Source organism: Copadichromis virginalis, linkage group LG19, assembly GCF_057382275.1.
Source record: "Copadichromis virginalis isolate Kocher_CV1m ecotype Utaka linkage group LG19, C_Virginalis_male_GT1.1, whole genome shotgun sequence".
In the NCBI taxonomy this organism is placed as follows: domain Eukaryota; kingdom Metazoa; phylum Chordata; class Actinopteri; order Cichliformes; family Cichlidae; genus Copadichromis; species Copadichromis virginalis.
Genome location: NC_140636.1, coordinates 29,191,868 through 29,215,367, shown reverse-complemented (window position 1 = coordinate 29,215,367; position 23,500 = coordinate 29,191,868). Strand labels below are relative to the sequence as shown.

The window sequence follows — 23,500 nt, the reverse complement described above, 5'->3', positions numbered from 1 at the left end:
GTTTGGACCCTGGTACTTCTGAGCCTCAGCTCTGATGGCTGACCTGAATTAGTGCTGTGAAGTCAGCCGTAGAAATGACTCAGTGGCACTCCAGGCGAGCGGAGGAGTGAAGCAGGATAGAGATCACACATTACAGCAGGTGTGAAAAGAAAACCGAGTGGGATGTTTACTGAGTGAACATGCAAAGGGTCAGAGGTCAATTGTGCAGAATTATATAAGTTTTAGAAGTGGCACTAGAGTGATTTTTATTTATTTATTTTTTGTACTTAATTTAGACAACCATGAGTGATGGGAAGATAATTCGTTGTACTGGTATTTAGTCATAAAAGTATACTAAAGGAGAGATGTGATGAACAGCACGTGGGAGGTTTTGTACCTGCATTAGCACACATTCCACCCAGCGGCTATGGAGCTGTAGTTACTTAAAGACTTTTATAATACTTTCTGCCTCTCTATAAACCAATCAGTTGATGTGGGCTACAGGCTATTATAAAAAATAACCTCACCAGTCAACAGTTACACACTGCTCTGAGTCTATGGTTTACCAGGGAGGTGAAAATATCTGAGTGCAGCAGTCCAAAACCCCAGCTCAAATTACTGTTGTTACATCAAACATCTCCTTTGGTCACGATAATAATAACCACAGCTCTGAGGAGGGGAAAAAAAGGCCCATGACGCTCAAGAGTGCATGGAAACAGAGGGGCACCGAGCCCTGAAACTTCAGAAAAAAACCTCATAGCTCAAGGCTGACCATTTTAATCTCCCCCTTCATTCATCAGATCCCCCACTATGTGGAGCTGCTGCCAGGGACCCTCATCTCTCTCTCAAAAACACAAACAGTACCACAGACCCTGGGAGGCGGCCAGACCTGCAATGAAGGAGGGTCACCGAAGGGTCAAAGCAGATGCAGCCATGTTACATGCAAATGAATGTAAAAGTGCAATCACGACACAGTTGCAGGTAGTAGAAGCTCAAGAAAAGGGGGGGATGAATCCTGAAATCTGACAATCTACACATTTAAATCTAAGATTTCCCCCCCCAAAAAAAGAGTCTTTAATATATCTTTTCTTCTTTTAATAAAAGAAACTGACAATACAAAAAAAGTGTTGATCACAATAAACAAAAAAGTTAATTCTTTGAATAGCTCTCTTTAACTTGTAATACAAGTCTTTTTCAATACACTTTCCAGCCTAAACAAATGAAATTTAACAGGCACACAGTTACAGTATATAGTAACATGTTAAGCTTTAAGACAACAAGACAAAAACAAAAGTCTTCTGGAGGAACAAAAGAACACATAAATAAGACATTCGGCTCTGATAGCTCCACATCGAATCACTCCAAGTACCGAAAGTAATTCCATGCCGGCAAATCTAAAACAACAACAACAAAAAAGATTTTTCCCCTCACGGTTCCCTAGCAACCCAGTCTATGTAGTAGGTCATATCCTATTCTGGTAGTAGTTTGTAGTTGTACTATCTGCATATTTTCACATTTTTCTGGGACCTCTTAAGAGCCAAACTATGTCTGAAGAAATGGTCTAAGGCAAAAGAATCTTAATTAAACGCATGTCCAGAAAACTCTAGAAGTCTCATTATTTTATTCTAATAGCAAAACTTATTGGGGGATTTAAAAAAAAAATTTCATGAGCCCCCTTTTATTTTATCCACTACTTTCTATCAATCTGACGGCATCCGCACATGTCTGGTCACTTTTCTGTAAAACTCTGGCATAGTCGTCTATCTCACTAGGTCTGAAAGATTATTATGATAGATCCTTACTGGGGAAGTGTCTCCTGCATCTTTGTGATTTTATCAGCTCAGTGGAGACTATCCCACAAAGAAATAGCATGTACATAATGACCCTGTACCTAACACCGTTTCTAATGCAATTGAATGAATTTCACAATTTCCAAATACAGAAGAGAAATTTCTGTCTGTGTGGACAGGCACAGACACAAATCACCATCACTCTGGTAGGTTTTGAATGAAGCTGTGAGGAACATTAAGGTTTGCCCTAAGTTTGAATGCCATCGTTATTTATCTATCCATGTCTAAAAGGGACTTTAGACCTTACAGAGCTTTGACCAAGAGATTTATCTAGAGTGTGAAGGGAGAATTCACAGCAGATGGGTGTCACCTGTCCTGCCTGCTGGATGCTATACCCAGACACCACCCCTCATCAAAACCAACATTTCCTGTAGTGAGAATGCATCCGTCCCTGCTGTGTGTGACTAGATGCTGTCCAGAGTTTGTGTGTAAAAAGACCAATCCAGAAATGTCACCAGTTTATGGGTTAAACCTTGTTTTGTTTTTACATTTTAATCACAAATTGTCTTAGTAGATCCAGTCCTGAGTAGGAAGGAACTCAAGAGAAGCTTTTCAAACGGTGGCGGTGGGCGGAGTTTGCTGAGGGTTGCTGGTGCCAGTGGGAGTGGCTTGTCTGGGAAGTGTGTACATGGCACCGAGGAACTGATCTGCGATGCGGCCGGCCTCTCGAAGACCACTGAGGAGTGCCCCGTGAACTGTAGCAGGATAGTTTCTGATGGTGTGCTCACCAGCGAAGAAGAGACGAGGGACAGGCTGCAAAAGAAAAAAAAAAAACGCTTTGAGATAAGCTTTAAAATGTTCCGCCGTTAGAGTTGGTTAAAAGTAGACGGGATTGGGAGGGTGGGGGTGGTAGTAAATTGTTGTGGCTCATCAGTCAACACATACATGCGACTTGTTCACATCAAATCAGCACACCAACATCAAAACAGCCCAAAAACATCTGTGCTGGGAATAAACCGCTCTGCTTTGGTTTGGTTGAATATTGTGGGCAACTTTTCCTCATTACTTTCTCGCTCTCACTCACACACACAAACAAACACACACACACACACACACACACACACACACACTCCTGAATAATAAGCAGCCGTCTGCTGAGCACTTACCTGGGAGGCTCCTGGTATCGCTGGGCCAGGCGTGATGGGCTGCGCCATCAGGTCATAGTCATTGCCTGAAGAACCTGCTGCTACATATGAGTAGGATCCTCTCGCCCAGGGGTCGGCACGCCAGCGGGTGACCACAGTTTCCTTCGGCTGCCATGACAACACACAACAAAAACAGCACACGCTTTGTAAGAATTTTCCATGATGATATTAGAGGGACCTGTAAACAGCTGGATGGTGCACAGCTCCAACGCTGGCATGCATGCATGTGATTTTATCCCATTTGAAACCATAAGCAAATGATTTATAATGAAAGGTGGTTTGGATGCGACTCCCCCCCATTGCGGGCGCTTTCACATATGCTCGCTCTGTTAAGTTTTGCTGGTTATGGGGGTCAATTCAGGAATGAATTTGACATTCCACTTAAAGTATTGGAAAACTGAGAAAACCCAAATGTTTGAGCTTGAAAAAAGCCCCAACCACTACTTCACTGGAGGCTTCAAACATAATATTAAGATGTGTCTGATCAAAACTAGGGGACAGAACAAAAGACGACACACAAAAGGCTCTACCTGTGGCACAGCGCTACTTCCAAATATTCCTTTAAGGATGGCCAGGCAACGTCCGACTATAACGTCATCACTGATGTTCTCCATAATGCCAGCAGCCTCGCCAGCCATCAGAGCGAGCAGGATCGGGGCTAAAAGAAAGAGTCACAATTCGTTATTTAGGCCAAAATATGGTTGGGGTTTTTTGGTTTGTTTTTAAAGAAACAAATTACTCATATGAACAGCTCTTAAGTAAACGTAAAAGCCCTTAAGAAAGTACTGAAGCAGTAATAGCATCAACGGCTAGAAATATGTGATGTGTACACCACCTTTGTAGAGGTTCCAGAAAAGGAATAGTTCGCCCCGACTTGCAGTGGTGGAGCCGACGTGACCGAACAGGTTAACGCTCGGATCCCAGAACACGCGGTCAAAACACAGCACCACCTTCAGAAACAGGGAGGGTGATAAATTAAGAACAGTCACCTAACAATCAGGCAGCTTATTTAAGACAAAACTCAATAATTTGTGAAGTACATCTAATGCTCAGCACATTGACAGCTCAGAATAGGTTGGGCCATGTGAATGGTAGAGCTCCTCCTGCTGGAGTAACTGCGCTAGTAGCAGCTCAGATTGCATAATAATGCAGTACTCTCCTCTGTGATGCAGCAGAATTAGAAAATAAAGTACTCTGCTGCGGATGATGCACGACAACAGAGGGAGTAGAGGAGCTGGTGGGGGTCAGGAGTGACGCAGAATGAGCACTCTGATCGGATTACTAACACGGGGCAAAAAGCATCTTTGGTGTGCACGCCATCCAGCTTTGTTCCACCTACACATACATGGCTCTCCTCTAGTCACCACTCATCATCTTCCAAACTAACACGAGGAATAGAACAACAATAGCATAGACATATATAGAGAAAATTGGAATCCTAGACTGATTTATGAAATTAAATAAATAAATAAATAAAAAACACAAAAGAAATCAGCTCACTACAGCAGAAGTGCAAGCTTAGCAATTTGAGCGCAGAATAACAAACCCCTCGGGACTACAATCAATAAATCCTGAATAATGATTTTGCTTTAAATGCAATATCCCTCCAGCAGCTGAAGGTCAGGTTTTCAGCATAATTATGCTGCAGCAAAAACAGAGGGTCATCTCCCTGAGAAACCAGCTCCTCAGTCCTGCTGAAAACACGCTACATGATTTAAAATAGCTTGAGCGCTGAAGCTGAACATGACAACATGTGTTAGGAGTCAAGCAAAAGTTGGGCACATCACATGTGTTACCCCACTGTGAATGAGTTTAAAATTAAAATCTTTGGACTCCAGCATAAAAATGCGACTCCGTTTTTATGAGTAGAACCTAAACAATGCAGAGTTTATCCTTTTCACTTTAACAAATGCTTATCCATATATTTAAATCCAACCTTGTTGAGGTTGCCGAAACCCATCCTCTGTATAGCTGATGTCTTCCACTCTGGCAGCGGGGGAACAAATTGGACTGCAGGGGGCTGCTGCTTCAGCACCCCGAGGGGTAGCGTGCACAGCACAGCGTCACACTTGTAGATGAATGTCTGAGTCGTGGAGCGAGTGTTCACAGCTATAACCTCACAGCCTGCAGAATCAACAAGAGTGCTCCTTAAACATTCTGCATTTATATGAACTGCAATACTGAGTTCCTTCAGTTCCACTTTTGCCAAATGACATAAGACACATACCAGATGCTGTATATCGGACCTGCCGCACCGCTGTGTTTAGTTTGATGTCCAGGCCCTCAGCCAAGGCCACAGGAACACACGAGTAACCATTTCTTACTGTTAAGTGGCTGCCAGTGAACTCAAAATCATCATCCTGTGGAAACATTAATTTAACATTTTATGTCAGCACAATAATAAACTTCCCCAAAAGTATTTCAAAGCAACAATAGCTTATTGAGCATATGAAAAAGCCAAGAACCTCGACTGTCTTCATTAAAACCAACCGCAGTCTTGCATTGCACAGTTAAGTCTTTTCAAAATGTGTTCGTGTACATACCTGATCCCAGTGTTTGAGAGAAAGGGTGGAGAGGGGTGTAGCGTTGGCAAACTCCAAGTTGGCAAAGTGCCAGTCTAGGATCTGCCGATCCCTGGATGACAGGTAAACATCACTGTGGGAAAGAAGGGGAAGGCAATGAGAAGTGAGGTACACTGACAGCTCACGCTAACTCAACTCAGGCTGCTCTTTCAAATGAAATTCTGAAAGAGTTGGGATGCTGTGTAAAATACAACTAAACACAAAAATATAACTAAAAACACAAACCCGTTATCTGATAAACTGATAACAGATAGAGCCCTTTCTACCACCGTGTCCGTTGATTTTTGGTCTTGTCTCATGCGTGCAGAGACGTTTTGGAAACTGCTGAACCTTGTGGTGCTCATTTTTACTTTTCTAACTCTGCCTCTTTAAAAAGCTCTTTTTATACCCAGGTTACTGACGCGTCGCCAGGTAACCCAATTCATTTTCTTTTTAGTAACACTTACTTTTCCCGCCTTTTGTTGCCCTTTCTCTTATAAATACTGCTTCATAAAATGCAAATCAGTGTAATCACTTTTTATTTATGTCTTGGAAAGCGTCCCTTAATTTTTCGTGACTGGGTTTGTATTTTTAAAATATTTCTTTAAACACACAGTGTTGTTTATTTAACCAACAAATTTCACTCAATCCATATTTAGCAAATGATGCTTCAACATAATCAGTCCAGTATTTTTACTTGTGAAAGCCGCTGAAGATTTACATCAGTAATGACATCGCAGGTTAGTGTTGCAAACCCAACTGTGACTTTCATTAAAGGACCAAAAAACAATTGCTTAATAATAAATCACCACTGTAAACCTGGAAACAGGATTTACTTTGCCACTAAACACCAAAGTGGTACAAAGTACAGCCAACTCTGGGTATTTGTTCTAGCTCAGAACTCAAATGTAAAAACAACATCTCAGTGTTTAGAATCGTTTTTTTATAACCCCCCCCCCCCAAAAAATCCAAATCCTGTTGGGGTTCTTTGGGATGGAGGGTGGGGTCTTACCTGGGTGGATTTGCTTCCAGCTCTTGGAGTTTCTCTTCAAGTTTGACCTGCATCTCCACCAACTCATCATACTCCTACAAACAAACAGCACAGTCATGTAATGTAGATTTCATTCAGTGTCACAAGGGATCACAATCACAGTGTAGGAAACTTCTTATGCTTCCAGATACTGGGAATATTATCACAAATACATGATTTTTAAAAGTGTTTTTATAGTCTGGCCTCGATCACTATCTTAATAATTTTTTACTTCAGCTTGCATTTAGTATGCACTTCAGGACCCAAAATTAGCAATACACCAGTACTTCTGTCAAACAACAGACTTTTGGAGATTGAGTTTCACATGCATGTACATGTGTGTACACGGTACACACCCTGAGGGTTTCAGGTCATGCAGAAAGGACACGCAGCTTTGACAGAAAGAGCTGACTTAACCTGTTCAGTTCACCACAAGAGAAAAAACTAGGACAGTGCAAAGTCTGGTATTACCACGTAGCAGTCGAAGCTCCAGGCAAAGCTACATTAAGTCTTAAGGATCCCTCGCCTCTAAACTAGCTGACCTGAGGAAACACAAAAAGTGGCAAGACTACCACAGAATCTCTCAACAAAAAGAATTTCACTGGCTTTAAAATCTTTTTCTACAGTGCAGTCATAAAAGAATATAATGTGCATAAACACACACACACTCTCTTAAAAGCCAAGTCTGTCTTGCTAAAAGTGTATGTATACACATGTGCAGACAGAAAGACTGTAAGACAGTGATTCAAACCCTTGAAGTGGTCTCTCAGAGAGCGGATGGGTCGCAGACAAATCCAGTTCAGATACCAGCTGTGTTTAAACTAAATCTTCCCCTTTAAATACACACACAGCAGTAGTGGAGGTGATTTATCCTCACCAAAAATAAAACAGCGGCACTCACTCTAATATTACGTCCAACTGAGGCATTAAACCACTTAAACACAGCCTGTCTGGTTTACTTAGACAGCACAGCATTAAAATTCTGCGAGGCATCCACCCTGAACTAGTGGTCCATAAAATATCCCCTTCAGATGATAGTACTTCTTTAGCACTATAATACTCTTAAAATCACTTGTTAAATATTGAAAGTTCTTTCCTACACACTGTGGTGGGTCAACTTCCCGACCAATGAATGAACCTTATAATAAACCTAGAATGTCTAATACTGCCTCATAGTAGCTCAACCTACAGAAAATAAAAACAAAACACAGACACTATGTGACACTAACAAAAGTGTAGGATAGTGTAAGGAGTTGTAGCTATAATGCTCTTCTATGACACTGATTAGTGATTTTTGGATCATATCCAACCATCCATCCTCTTCCCCTTATCCCATGTGAAATACATTTGCTTTTGATCTGAAATAGTGTTAGACTGGCGATCTGTCCAGTGTCTATTTTCCATTTCTCAAAAAACAAACAAACATCGAACTTACTTTGCAGAGTGCGGTGAGGTCTCTGTGCTTGCTCTTCACCAGGAATTCAGCTGTGATATCTCTGGGGGGTTTTACTTCACTTGCTTCTTTATACTGCTGATGGAGCTCCTTAACACGTTCCTTAGTGGATACCATCTGAAAGGTGGAGAAAAGAGTTGAGGTAGGTAAGCAGAGCGAGGGGAAGAAAGTGGCAGCTAAGGAAATTGATAAAGTAATTTATGCTCACCTTATTAAGAAGATCCCTGAGCTCTTCCTGAGTCTTCACAATCTTCTTCCAGTGTTCTATCTGCTCATCTTTTACATGCTTCTCCTGCAGCCTACACACATACAGACACATTAGAGGTGTATTCAAGTACCTATAAGCATCTTTGATACTGATACCAGATTCTGTTACTCACTGTATGACCACCTCCAAAGCCTGACCCAGAGACACTGGTTTGTTATTGAGGAAGTTAAAGTCCAGCTGGTGGCTGAGGTAAGAGGTGGCCTCCAGCAGTCGGTTGAACTCTTGCTCCACCATCTCATCTTTTTCTTTTGGTACCTGGACACCCAAGCAATCGCATGAGGAGAATTTCTCATTGGTGGCATTTAAAAGACAGCATAATAAAAGTACAGGCACACGAGACATGGCACTAGTCAAATAAACAAAACTACACTTAACTCTTTTGATGTTTAGGAATAATGGAATCAATACTGACAAAAAAACTTTGATTCACTAATAAAAGTTATTCATGTCTCCTTAAAAAATACTTAGAAATATTACAGTATTTGATGCCTTGATAAACATGCAGAAAGAGATTTATGACATGTTTCAAAATCACAGAACACAGACAATGCAAGAAAAGAGTTCGATCTATGGCTAAGCATTAGTAGAACACATTACACATTATGATTGGGGTGAAACACATGAGGATGCTGTACATTTATCAAAGAATGGAGCTTTCTTTATTTGATTTGATTAATGCATTGAATATTTTTCACAGCCAGCCTCGTCTACTGCAATTTAGTAGAAATATAGCCAATGATATAACTAGATTTTCTGCATAGCATTGTTATTAAAATGAGCTAAAATATCGTGTTTGTAATGCGTTTTTTGCTAACCAAAGTTACTTTTTCACAAATTGAAACCAGAAACATTTAAACTGATTTCTTATCAACTCACTACTTTAAAAAAATAAAGGCTAAAAATGTTAAATATAGTGTTTTGTCATTTTTTATCCAAACACAAAAGTTAATGACACTTTGCTTATTTGCTGTTCTCTTTAACTACTACAGGGATTTTAAAAAAAAAGTTACATGATGTGAAGCTCAAATGGATGAGCAGCAATATTTAGTTCTAAAATTGGTTAAAAAGGAAGTAAGAGAAATAGTATGCAAATAAACAGATACATACACTTGTGCACCGTTCACCCTTTAGTAGTTCACCAAAAAGATGAACATGGCAGGAGAGAGGGGAAGAGAGAGACAACATATTAAGTAAACATTTTCAAAGTCAAACGGTTTTGCACAAAAGTAAATCATGTACACTTAATTTGCCTTTTCCTGCAGGGGGGGAATTAGTTACATGTGATGTGACTGCTTCAAAAGATTTCAAAATAGAGCCTTGAAAAGGATCCTAAACATCCTACTAATGTTGCTGCAGTTTAATGGGCAGAACACAAACTAAAGGGGGAAAAAACAATTTAATGACATTAGGCTAGATCCGTTTCTAGGCTGTTCAGTTCCTAGAGGAACTAGAGCTGTTGTTGATCAGACGCAACAGTATGTAGTTAAAAACTCTACCACCATGTTTCGGTGAATCTTTGAAAGCCATAAAAGGGACAAGTACCAGCTAGGAATGCAAACACAGCACTTTAATGCCAAGAGTTCACCTTTTCTGCAAGTATCAAAAGAAAGAAAAGAAAAGAAAATCCTAACAGAATGTTCTGGTTTACACATCTGTACATGTTAAAAGCAGACTCTGTGGCGCTTCCGACATTTATGCATGAATGTGTCTAAAAGCATGGCCATACCCTCGTTTAAGTTACAAGTGCAAACACACAATCAATTTCAACAAACTCAGAAACCACTGACTTGTTGTTGGACATAATAAAAAGACTTATTCAAACATTCAGAGTGAACCACCAGACCCACAATCGGGAACAGAAATCAAATAAATAAACCAGCATGGAGGTGGGTTTTGAGCAGTGGTTATCAAACTGTGGGGGATGATGGGGAACAGCCAGGTGAGAAAAAAAACATAATAAATTGACCCTGTGATGCACGGTGAAGCTACTTTGTGATTTGAACCCTTTTGTTAGTAACTGATAAAAATTATGGCTTCCCACGTGTTTGTTTTCACGAGACATTTGCCAACTTTAACCACATTTCCACATCAATTACTAAATGATTAAAGCTGCAAACGATTACAAAATCATCTCCTAGAGTTAGGTAACCCAACAGAAATCATGTGAAATGACCCCAAGAAAGGCATTCATTGAAAACATCTTCACAAGACCACTGAGCTGAAACAGAAAACACAGACTTTAACATGTCTACTGAACATTGTGTGGGTCTGGTCTGGAGCTATGGCAAACATAAGTTGTACATGGAGGTTATCTGTGTTATTAAATCAAATGGTTCACATAGTTCTGTTACCATCACTGGGAATGTTTAATGGGTGTGTCAGTATGAACAGCAGCATGGTTGAAGCAAGCAGACATATTTCACACATCAGCATGCATGCCTCTATTGCTGTTAGCCTATTGCCACATCGTGGTTTTGTAACAAAATTTGGATTTTTACAAAAAAAAACAAAAAAAACAACAACAAACACACACAAAAAGTTTGTTATTAAAATTAAATCAAATATATATTTACAAATATCTTAGGAGCCCCACTGAGTTTTGCTGCAACAGGATAATAGACAAGAGGCACCTCAGTATTATTAAGATCATTCATTGTACTTACAGCCTGTCCATTGGCTTCATATAGTGGACACTTCTGTTTGATCTTGGCTAGCTCCATGTTAACCTGCTTACTGACAACTGCCATAGGATTTCCTCCTGAACAAGTGCACACACAGACCCAAAATACAATGACATTACACAGGCTGTTATCACCCTCTACAGGTTAATCAAAGTAAAACTAAACCAATATAAAACTATAATTAAAAAATAGCTCTCTTAACACTGTGATCTCAGATCATGTGACACTAAAAATTATTTGCATCTTGAACACATGAACGCTTCTGAGTTTTGGAGTATTAGGAATTGTATACTAAAATATATACACCTCTACAGCACACAGATGCTAAACACTTACTAAATGCAAAAAATGATTAACTTCAGCATCTCAACAAAAAGAATCTGATTCTTACCCAGCCCTGTCACTACCATGGCTCCAAGATCTGCAACATAGTTGCCCTTCCTGAATGTGGCCACTCTGCCTCCAACACGGTCCTGCATGAAAAGATTAACATTTCAAAAAGAAATTTAAAAGTATACATGAATAGAATTTAGAGGCTTGTTATAGTGAGCATTTTAAAATCTCAAATGACTTATACCAACATCTGATTAACAGAAATACTGTTAGTAATGTACCCTGGCTTCCAGCACAGTAACATCCATCCCAAAGCTCTGCAGCTGCCGGGCTGCGGCCAGGCCAGACACACCTCCACCAATGACTATAACCTTCCCAGTCTTCTTTGCTGCAGGACAAGGCAGTATTTTATTTTTCAACTCAAAGTCATGTAGAAAACATAAAATGTACCAAAATTAGGTTAATTGCTAGTGCTATTTCAGCAGTAGAATAACTGGATGAACTTACTGGGTAAAGGCTTGACCCTCTTGTAAATACCAAAGTTAATGAGACCATGCCTTTCCAAGTAACTGTGTATCCTGTGGACCAACACAGCATCACCTACAAAGAGAACAAATGGACATCAAATTTCTCTTTCTGTATGAGGACAAAAATAAAAATAATGGGGAAAAAGTGTTTTATTTAATTCCTCACTGTTATATGGAGCTTCAAGCTGCTGCGCTGTGGCCTCAAAGGTCAGCTGTATTTTAGGGTTGTCTAGCCACAGTTGGAGCTGGATGAGAATAACATGAATTACAGTACTGCCCTTTATCTAGAAACTCAAATTAATCCATTTATATGAATACATACCGTGCGGTTGCGAATGTACAGAAAGACCTTCTGAGTCTGTTGGGGACCACTGATGATGTCAGGGAAGCAGGCTGCTTCCTGGGATGTCATACGGTCATGAGGAAGACGGCTCTGGAAAGCAGCACCTTCCAAACCTAAAAATAAACACGCATATTTCTGTTCTGTTGAAATGAAGTCTAAGATCAGTTTAACACGCCACTCAGTTAAGAATTGCAACCAATTAGCAGAACATGTCTTCTTTTACTGCTCTAACATGCAAGTGTTTCACACACCAGACGGTTCATCTGGTTCACTGTCATTCTCTTCCTCCACAGGTGGGGGTGGAGGAGGGATGACCTGCTTTCTTTCTTTCTCTGCTTTGGCATTCCTCTCCTCCTCTGAGTAGTATTCATCCTCCGAAAGATTAGCCAGGCTTTCGTCCATCTCGCGGTACTCCACCTGCAACAGTAGGCACAATAAAAGCATCATTAAAACCGGCGTTTGTGTAAATCGTTCATTTACTCCCACTTCTCTTAGAAGTGCTGAAACATTTCTCAGGCATAACCAACAACTGCCAGAAATATCACACTGTAAACACTGGGAAACAACTGCCACTTCTAACTTTTCACGGAGGTGCAGACGCAGAAAAATACCTGTGTCTTGGGATAATGAACACTCCTCGGATAATGAACGCTCCTGAAGCACAGAATATAATCAATTCTCATGATGCCACAATAAACTTATTTCCTTTCCTTCCCTCGTGAGCATCTATAAACCTAAAATATTTACTTTTGCTCGCTTGCGTCGACTCGTCCTACGGACTTCAGCAGAGTCCTGATCTGCCCCTCCGGGGCCTGACTGGTGTGACAAAGAGGCTCCTCCATGTTCCCCACTAGGGGAAGACCTGTCCTTTTTCTTTGAATCCATAGCTCCAGCCACTGAGGCTGCAGATCCCGTCTGGATGTCAGAACCCGGGACCCTATCACCTCCCGCTGCAGAAGACGAAGAAGAGGAGGAGGAACCCGCATCTGATTTCTTGCTAGACAGCATTATGGAGGATGTTGGAGGCCTCTCCTAAACAAAAAAGGGAACAGGAATGAGATGTACTCCTTAATGATGATGCTTACAACAACAAAAAGTGAAATGGTTGAAATTTAGACGTTAGCAACAGTGTAACCAATAATAATAATAATAAAAGAAAATATTGGATGAACATGATGATGTGGTTTTGAGCACTGGGTAAATAACTGTGTGCACACATTACTGCACTTATACTACTGCAAAATATATGAAAATTAAAGATTTACTTTAAAGCAACATATAAAAAGTACAAAATCCATAGGGATAAGAAACAATGCACAAGGGCCTGCAAGTCTTTGCACCGTCAGTCCAAAAGCCCTTGTAAGTGTAATTGTCAGTAATTGAAGGTTTGGTTAACAATTATTTTTCATCATAAACATTTGAACATCCTCCTGCCATTTGAAGCAAGAACTGCAAAATACTGCCTGGTGTTTGAAAATACATCATCCCAAAATAAAGACATTAATTCGTTTTTTTTTTATTTCTATAACTGGATGATTTAAACAATGTTGCGTGTGCATGGATGTCATGACTTTATGAAATGAGGGCACCAAGGTACAGTAACCTTGTCTTGTTTTACCCATTTCTCCGTGCACCTGGTAATATCCATTCAAACACTAAGAAATAAAGACAGAACCAGAAATATGGTTACGAACAGGACTGTTTGATATCGGCCTTTTGTGTAATTTTAAATTGATTTTAACTTAGCTAAATTACTTCGTAAAATACTGAGACCCTGCGTGGGACGAAGGTCTTTCACAATGTCTGTCGATCAAGTCGAGATATCTCCTGAAGAAAACAGGAAATGGCTTGCCGTTTGCCCGTCTGTATCCTACTTTCTGATTAAATATGCCCAATCCCGTTAGTCAGGAACCGTCTTTCTCTGACTTGTTTCAGCTAGCAAGCTAACGACAAAACTAGCTTAGCAATCATTTGCCAACAGCAGGTTTTCTTCTGTTCAAAGCCTTAAATGCACCATATGAATTTCATATCGTAACCATTTAACGCTACTGCTAAACACGCAATGTACTGCAGCCATATAGATTTAACTGAATTTAATATATTCCTTTCTAATTTCTCATTGGCGACCATGCTAGGTTAGCCAATGCTAACAATAAGCTCCGGCTAGCACCAATGGTAGCATAAGAGCACGTACGCCGGTTTGTTTGGAAATTAATGCGTATTGATACACTGTTCGCGAAATCGTTTGCAAACGTTCTCACACTACTCTGCACTACACTGCTACTGTTTTAAGGCAACCGGAAATTATAAAATACTGAAAATATTAATAATACCTCTCAATCCCCCAGAAGATGTCAACACAAAGACTCCACACTATTAGACCTTGCACAACGAACTTCTCTGTGATTGGTGAATGGAAAACGTTACGCAATTGCCGCCCTGTGTAGTTAATGGTTGAGATAACTGCCAATCTAAAACAATGCCGAGCCTTTGAATAGCTCCTACTGTTACTGCCATTACTCGAGGGCGCTTTTCGTGGTTAAATGGATCATAACTACTGCAATGGATGAAATATTGTTTACCTTTAGATATGAACACTATGTTGGTGCTCTGGAACAGCTTCTGAATCCAGCACGGAAAGAGCGTTTTAAAGAAAAAAAAAATCATTTATTACTAAATTACAGCATATGTTATACTGAGTCAAAATTACAAGTCAGTTTATCATTTTTTTTAAATTAAGTCAGCCTTGTAAAGCCTGATTCAAAAAATATTTGTTGAATAAAAGTAAATCATATCAGTTTGCCCATTTCGGTTTTAATTTGCATAATTTTTGCTACTTACGGCATTTTTTGTGGAGTTTATTCACACAAATCTCAAATATGATACCCTCGGAGTTTCAAATTTGCATAGGCCTAGTTGACATAGTTCAACCCAGTATCACGGCTTTTTATTTATTTTTTAGTGGCCAAAACAAGCCTGCAAGTTCCGCGTTTCCGTCCTACTTTCTGTCCGCAAAACCCCGACCCTGCAAACAACTGACGTCATCCCTAGAAAAGAAAAGAGCAGTGGCAGAGTAGGCGGGGTAAGCAGGTAAAGGTGTTCCGCTCCGTCGGGCTTACGACTCAGGGAAGCATATCGATGTTCTGCTTTTGAGGCTTTTGTGTCTTCGTTTTAGAGCTGATTGCACGTAAGTGGCTAAACATATAAACCCAAGTGTTAGGCGTGAATATAATGATAAAGCATTTTGTTTGGGGTAAACTATGTATCTGAACAAACCCATTTAAAAGTGAGCGAAAACTCAGTGGTGTACTTTTAACAATCTGTATACCGTTGGGGTCGGGGTTTTAGATTTCGTGTGTACAGTATTACAAAGGTTTTCGCTGTGTTTTATGTCGAGCTGTGCTACAGTGTTTTGTGACGTCAGTTGTCAACACACCGTATAAATCTTTGGTGAACAAATGAGCTAGTATACTTTTAGTAGGGGGTTCATACATTGCCGTGGATGTGATAGACACATTTGCAATGCTATAAACTGGATCATACTTGTAAACCTATAATGATTCAATCTAACAGAAGCGAGAAAATGGTGAAACAAGAGTCAGAGTCAGCCAACCGGCCAGACAACACCGCCTTCACCCAGCAAAGGCTTCCGGCATGGCAGCCTATACTTTCTGCTGGAATTGTAATCCCAGGATTTGTCCTCATTGGGCTGGCCTTCATCGGCATTGGAGTCGCTCTCCTTGTCACTTCCAGGAGCATCCAGGTGTTAGAGGTATGACCTCCACACTGAAAGCATATGCCTAGGATGAACAATCAAATGACAACTTTTTTAAATAATTATAATTATTAAACAGGGGCGGATCTAGAATGGTGGCATGTGCCACCCTAAAATGATCTCTTGCCACCCCAAGTGTCACCCTAGTTTTGCACATGACAGTGTTGTTTATTAAAATAAGATACCATTAACTTTGAATTTATTGAATAGTGTTAGCCCCCTACACCAGCGGTCCCCAACCTTTTTTGCGCCACGGACCGGTTTATGCCCGACAATATTTTCACGGACCGGCCTTTAAGGTGTCACGGAAAAATACAACAAAATAAAACTAGTACCGGTACCGAAAAAAAGAAGATTTATTCATAACACACGTGAAAAGACCCAGGAAAACCGAGTTAACGATAAAAACGATAACAAAATAACGCTGAAAACCGATTAAAAACCCTGAAAACCATACATTTCACACCCGAGCCTCAACTCTCGCGGCCCGGTACCGAACGACTCACGGACCGGTACCGGTCCGAGGCCCGGGGGTTGGGGACCGCTGCCCTACACCATTAACAAATGGTTCAGCTCATAGCAGGACCGGCTTTTTTCTTGTTTTCAGCAGAAAGCCATGCCTATGATTGTGCCAGAGCACATTTTGAACAACACCGCTCCATGTTGTGTAGCTTTCTGAATTTTATACATATTGTGCTATATATTTATTTATTAAACTGGCTATAGAGTACATAGAATCAAAATTCACGTGTTTTATGTGGATTCTATGTGAAACTAACATGTTTAATTATGTGGGCTACAGAAAATAATTAAGTTATAGACAATATTTATATGAAAAGCATGTATATTTACTGCATTTGAATCATTTTAACCATATGTCATCACCTGCATATGTGTTTGAAAAAAAAAAAAGGCTTTGATTTTGCAACCCCATTTGATTTCTCTGCCACCCTCATGCCACCCTAAGAAAATTTCTTTAGATCCGCCCCTGTTATTAAACAGTCTTTAAACATTAAAATTGATATATGGGATCATTCTTATAAACAGTTACTGACCATGCTGTCTGCTTACAGACTTGATTACAAGAATAAAAATAGGTGTTTTTGAGAAGTAAGAATTCATACTTTGATGTTCTTTCCCACACAGTTGGACTACACTGGGGATAGCAACGGATCACCATGTTCTAGCTGCTCCCAGTCAGTTATAGCAAACTGCAAGTGCTCACTGAACTTCACCCTCACTACTCTGTTTCAGGTTGGGATGGATCCTTATTTTATATAATTTATGCCAGCATAACTGTACTCCTGCCTCTCAATTCAGTGGGGTTTTTTGGTTATTGCTTTTTTTTTTATGTGGGTTTTGTTTTCCTTAATCCAGGGCCCTGTGTTCTTTTATTACGGATTGTCAAACTACTTCCAAAACTACAGAAGATATGGGGCATCCAAAGACGATAATCAGCTATATGGAGACCTGAGTTCCTTTACAGTGAGTTAAGAACACACAGTATTTCACAGACATGCACAGACTTGGATGTGTAAAAACATGCAGTTTCTAAAGCTGTGCTGAATTTACTTTTACAGTTCTGTAATTCATGTAAATCTTACAGACCATGAATTTAAAAAAAATGTCTGTATCTCTTGAAGAGCCCCAGTCGTTCCTGTTCCCCCTATGACTACGACAGCAGCAAAAAACCAATTGTGCCATGTGGATCAATAGCAAACAGCATGTTCAATGGTTTGTATGGGATCTCTAGTAATTGTGGAGATTAAAGTATCTTCTATAAAAGGAAGTGTTAATTTTTTTTTCTTTTAAAGACACTTTCACGCTGACTCGGACCGTCAATGGGACAACAAATAGCGTGACCTTGGATGGAAAAGGAATAGCGTGGTGGACAGACTACAACATCAAATACAGAAATCCAAGCGTTACACCTCTGAAGAATGCCTTCAATGGTAGTACCTTTAGTTTAATTTTATCTTAAGTTGTGTTTAATAGAGGGTAATAAAGTGCACATTCCAGGAACTTAACATACTTTGGTAAATGTTGGCCTACTTTGACTTGCAGGTACTGTGAAACCCATAAATTGGGCCAAGCCTGCTTATGAGTTGGACGCATCAGACCCTAGTAACAACGGGTTTGTGAATCAAGATTTCCTGGTGTGGATGAGGAGGGCAGCACTGCCAAATTTCAGAAAGCTGTATCGACGAATCGATGCAAGCGGGGATTATCAAAAGGGTCTCCCAGCTGGAAACTACACGATTGACATCACCTACAGTATCCTTGTACTCATTACAGAATATACGATGATTTAAAGGATGATGCATATTTATAATATATGTATTTATACACATGTATAAATGATGATATGAAACCAATGATATTTAACACTTACAAAATAGCCTGCTGTTTAAAAAATAAAAAATTCCACGATTTAAAGATTTACGAGGCTCCAGTGTCGTGTTACAGCCACAGCAGTGTATTCGTAACCTGTTCAACGGGTTGGGTGTGTCTCTGTTCACCAGAGCACTGGCTTGAGCACAATGACTCAGGAGTTCTTTAAGGTGACCAAAAAAACAGGCAAATCTTCTGACATAGGTAAACAAGCTAGGCAAATAGCTTTTGATTGTCCTGTGCCAAGGCAGGACTTATGTAAAGTTCTCCATATCGCCCACTTTAGAAAACAGGGCTGTAAGTTTGAATACTTTCAATACAACATTTAAATATATTTGTTTGTTTGCAATACAAGCAAGACAGATTTTTATGGAATGAAAAATGTACTTTTTGATATAACTTATGTCTTTTCTGCTTTAGTGTTATTGTTTTCCACAACTGGTATCCATTTGTATCTATTCTCAGTGTATATCCTTAACACTTGTGCCCCAGACTATCCTGTTCGGGCTTTTAATGGGGCGAAGAAGATTGTGTTCAGCAATGTGTCCTGGATGGGTGGAAGCAATGAATTCCTCGGCATTGCCTACCTCGTGATTGGTTCCCTGTGTGTCGTGATGTCCGTAGTTATGCTCATCGTCTATGCTAAATTCAAGTTCCCCGATGAGGAATGAGCATCTTGTCATGGACTTCAGCGGATGTATCGACTCGATCAACGTTTTCAATTATCCTTTCCGTCTTTTTGGCCTTCATTCGATGAGGTGATCAAGGTGCGGTTTAGTCCTCATGTGAAATGCTCAAATTACGTATTTTATCCTGGGTATGAAGATTTATCTCCGGAGGTGCAGACAAAGTCTGTTTTTAACTTTCAAAGGACTTGATGCTGATGTTACTGTATTGATTCCATGCAACTAGTGAGCTAGCATAATTTATTTTATTTTTTTTAAATGTTGGTATATATAGTTGTCCACCGGCACATCTGTAAACTAATCCTTTACTTGTCTAGCCAACAAATAGTCATTGCCAGCAGACCTCTTAAAAACATGCTTTTGTCATCAAAAACTGAGCTGCATTCTCACTTTAACTCAGTAACAATATTAAAGCCATAAATCATTGAAAAGCTATTTAATCTGTGGGGTGTGTAATAGAAGTTGCAAATGTTGCTGTTACTCAGGGATGCGGTGTATAGGCTAAGCCCCTAATTATATTTTCTCTTAACTTGTTCCAGTTTGAACTGTTTACTCTTTGAAACTCATGCTTTACTTTATGTTGGTATTTATTTAAATAAACATGACCAGAACGATTGTGTCCTACTTCTTATTCTGCATATATAATCATACTCAAAAAGCTCAATTTGGTACATGACATTTTATTTTATTATCAAATGTGTAATATCATGTGCTGGTGGGTCTGCCTTCTTGATGAAAAGGCAAAGGGAGATTGAGATGTGATCTTTTTTTTTTTTTTTTTGTCCTGTGGGTTTGTGGGTGGGGTCTCTGTAGAAGGGACTTGTTCCGGCTCTTTGTCCTGTTCTTCCAGCAGTTTCTGAAAACTTTTTGGGGCGATACTTCTCACATTGTCCTGCCGGGGTGGGGCCCACTCATGACACTTGATTTAAATGTGATCCCATGGAGTGCCGATAGAGCACATGTCCAGAGGCCCCATTCCCACCATGCCACTATTACTGTCTAACAATGGGATGGAAAGAGTACTTTACTCAAACGCACTTTTCATATAGTTAAAAATATGCTAGGCTACTTTCTTTTTCTGCTCCATTTTGAATGCACATGCTGTACCTTGTACTCCATAACATTTATTTTAAAGCTTTAGTTATTATTTTACAGAACTTTAGATACAAATCTACACACAAAAGGAAAGAAAGTTTAGCTAACTTGTATCTGCAGTTAAAGTATATAAGTTAAAATCTATCAACAGGGGCACACATACACACACACACACACACACACACACACACACACACACACACACACACACACAATTTTAATCACATATATACAGAATTACATAAAAAATTAAGCAGTCATAATGAAATGAATGCTCACAAGACGAAGTCCTCAAAATCATTTTTTTAATATATATCATGACTAAAGATAGAAATCTATACAAGTTTTCAAATTTTGGGGAAATATATTCCAGTCATTAATTGCTTATTAGGAGAGAGCTGACTGCGCAAAAAATGATGCATTACTTAGGCACACCTACATGGCGGACCTTGTTGCTATACTCATTTGCCCAGAACAGGCTGGATAAATCTCGTATTGTATTCAGATGTACTAAATGCATATCTGAATTCAATAGTAGAATGTGTTTGTAAAGTGATCTGATGAACTTTAAGTCAGTCTTATTCACCTGTGAGCAGCATGACATGCAGAAATGAGAAAGAAAGAAAGATTCATTGCATTCAGATTTCCTGTCTGTCACCTTATTTATGGAATTACCACAACAACTTTCATGTGCCAGGGAATATACTTTTCTCGCTTTTGAGTTTGATAGTGTTGAGAGAATCTGATTCATTTTCACATCATCTGTGTGGTTAAAAGTCAAAATATTTGTGCTAGTTAAAACCAATCTGGGACTGCATTTCTGGAGGACTAGCACTAAGCTCTAAAAACAAATTAATATGAGGTTATATATACTTTTTTACATTTATAACATTTTGTATTGTCCCATTTATGGGTACACTTTTGAGTTCTCTTTTCCTAAGAGTTAATCAGTCCTTTTATAGATCTGTTTAATATTTTCTTTCGTCTGTGTTATGATCTCAAGGAACAAATTTTCTTTGGCCTTCCCGTGTTGTCCTATGACTTTATTTTGAAAACCTTCAATTAATTCAGTCAATTGTATATTTTAGATATTGGGCAAAGAATGTTAAACATGGAGCTGCCGTGCAGGCGGAAAAGAGGAAGACCACATTGACAAATCATGGATGTAGTGAAGGACAACATGCAGATAGTTGGTGTAACAAAGGAGGATATTAGGGATAGGGTGAGAGGGAGAATAGGATGACCAGTTGTGGCGACCCCTAGCGACAATAACCTGAAAAGAAGAAGGGAGTATTCACTTTTTATATAGGTGTAATATAGATTATTAAATATAAGCAACCAATTTTTTTTAAAGTATTACCTAACAAGGATTATAACTTTTTCTTGAGTAAAGACTTTAACACAAGTAATTCAACACAAAACAATTCTCCACGTTTCACGTACTGATAATAAATATGTAGTAGGTCACAGGGTTGCACATTATGGAGGGCCCAGAGTGCCAAAGGGAATTAAATAAATGCATAATTAGTATGTGAGAATGCTGTTTGTAGATTACAGCTCAGCATTCAATACCATCGTTCCCTCGAAGCTGGACAGGAAACTGCAGGATCTAGGACTGAGCAGCTCCCTCTGCAGCTGGATCCTTAGCTTCCTGTCTGACAGACGCCAAGTGGTCAGACTGGGCAGCATCACCTCATCCCCCATCACACTGAACACTGGTGCTCCACAGGGGTGTGTACTGAGCCCTCTCCTGTACTCACTCTACACCTACGACTGCACGGCCACTAACAACTTCAACATCATTGTGAAGTTTGCAGACGACACTACAGTGGTGGGTCTTATCACCAACAGTGATGAGACAGCTTACAGGGAGGAGGTCAGCGCCCTGACCCACTGGTGTCAAGACAACCATCTCACCCTCAACGTCGCAAAGACAAAGGAGTTGATAGTGGACTTCCGGAGGTGCAGAGAAGTACACACCCCCATCACCATCAACGGCGCTGCTGTGGAGAGAGTGAGCAGCTTCCAGTTCCTTGGTGTACATCTGGCTGAGGATCTTACGTGGTCAGTACACACAAACAAAACAGTGAAGAAGGCGCAGCAGGGCCTCTTCTTTCTCAGGAGACTGAAAAGATTCGGCATGAGCCCCCGCATCCTCAGGACCTTCTATCACTGTGCCATTGAGAGCATCCTCACTGGATGCATCACCACCTAGTATGGCAACAGCACCGCCTACAACTGCAAAGCTCTCCAGCGAGTAGTGCGGTGCTCTGAACGGATAATTGGAGGTGAGCTTCCCTCCCTCCAAGACATCTACAGGAAGCGGTGCCTGAGGAAAGCGGGGAGGATCATCAAGGACTCCAGTCACCCCAGCCATAAACTGTTCAGACTACTTCCATCAGGAAGGAAGTTCTGCAGCATCCGGTCCCGTACCAGCAGACTGAGAGACAGCTTTTTCCATCAGGCCATCAGACTGCTGAACACTTCATAGACACCTCAGCTTCACTACTGGAACTTTAACATTATGCACTCCATACTGTACAGTAACGCCACTGTTTTGCACATGTCTCACTCTGTATATTTTATTTTATATATTTTATTTATTGTTTACTCTATTTAATTTGTAAAATATGTGTACACACACACACACACACACACACACACACACACACACACACACACACACACACACGTAGAAAGATATTTAGTATACACATCCAGAAATGCATATACTATTATATATTGTACATATATTTATTAGTTTCAGATGTAGCCATTCTTGTATTTTGCTTGTTTACATTATTGTATTTTGCACAACTCTGTTGCTTGTGAAGCTCGCACACAAGAATTTCACTCACATGTGCTGTACCAATGTACCTGCACATGTGATGTGACAATAAAAGTGATTTGATTTGATTTGATTTGAATTAAATGAATATTAAAGTGTGTCATTTAATAATTAAAATAGGAAATAGTTAATCAACTAAATGAGTAAATAATGAATTAATGTCAATTAATTTCTTTAAAACATTCCATAAATTCATTTATTCATTTTTTTCAATTATAATTTATTAATGGTACATTTAATTCATTAATTATCTATTTATCAAATTTATTTTGGTACTCGTAGTCCCCAATAGAACATGGGCCTCAACATGCCTTTGATTTTTTAAAATTACATTATTATTGAATTAACAATAGCACAAATCAAAGTTTGTATTTTAAAAGCTATTTCAGCTGCATCATTCGAGACAACTCCCTTTCTCCCCCTATTTGTCGCACATGGTACTAACAAAAGGACAGAAAAAAAAACTGATTAATTCAACTGCATTATGGGTATTGTAGTCTTTGACGACCACAGCTCGGTGAACTCCCCATTTAAG

The 23,500-nt window shown here is 39.7% G+C and overlaps 2 protein-coding genes across 9 annotated transcripts; one reads left to right on the top strand and one right to left on the bottom strand.

The window, feature by feature from the left end:
• Positions 1-1,061: 1,061 nt before the first annotated feature.
• kdm1a (lysine (K)-specific demethylase 1a) lies at positions 1,062-15,176 on the bottom strand. 8 transcript variants are annotated; one of them, XM_085440837.1, is made up of 22 exons: positions 15,012-15,176; positions 14,753-14,792; positions 12,918-13,202; positions 12,422-12,590; positions 12,150-12,283; positions 11,994-12,072; positions 11,808-11,900; positions 11,582-11,688; positions 11,359-11,440; positions 10,950-11,044; positions 9,394-9,411; positions 8,399-8,541; positions 8,227-8,317; positions 8,001-8,135; positions 6,548-6,621; positions 5,518-5,629; positions 5,202-5,334; positions 4,911-5,098; positions 3,810-3,924; positions 3,505-3,632; positions 2,936-3,082; positions 1,062-2,582 (listed from the first exon to the last, which is right to left on the bottom strand). In XM_085440837.1, exons 3-22 carry the CDS (start codon positions 13,176-13,178, stop codon positions 2,382-2,384), a joined length of 2,505 nt encoding a protein of 834 aa, XP_085296963.1. In that variant the 5' UTR covers positions 13,179-13,202; positions 14,753-14,792; positions 15,012-15,176; the 3' UTR covers positions 1,062-2,381. The 8 variants fall into 8 exon arrangements, with proteins under 8 accessions (XP_085296963.1, XP_085296956.1, XP_085296958.1 ...); XM_085440830.1 differs by lacking the exons at positions 14,753-14,792; positions 15,012-15,176 and adding exons at positions 13,774-13,825; positions 14,504-14,677; XM_085440832.1 differs by lacking the exons at positions 14,753-14,792; positions 15,012-15,176 and adding exons at positions 13,774-13,825; positions 14,504-14,677 and having other exon boundaries at positions 12,422-12,587.
• Positions 15,177-15,233: 57 nt separating this feature from the next.
• Positions 15,234-19,633, top strand: tmem30b (transmembrane protein 30B). Its single transcript, XM_085440838.1, has 8 exons — positions 15,234-15,357; positions 15,744-15,942; positions 17,092-17,199; positions 17,323-17,430; positions 17,589-17,679; positions 17,760-17,897; positions 18,010-18,219; positions 18,829-19,633. The coding sequence occupies exons 2-8, from the start codon at positions 15,754-15,756 to the stop codon at positions 19,005-19,007; spliced, it is 1,023 nt and encodes a 340-aa protein (XP_085296964.1). The 5' UTR covers positions 15,234-15,357; positions 15,744-15,753; the 3' UTR covers positions 19,008-19,633.
• Positions 19,634-23,500: the final 3,867 nt, after the last annotated feature.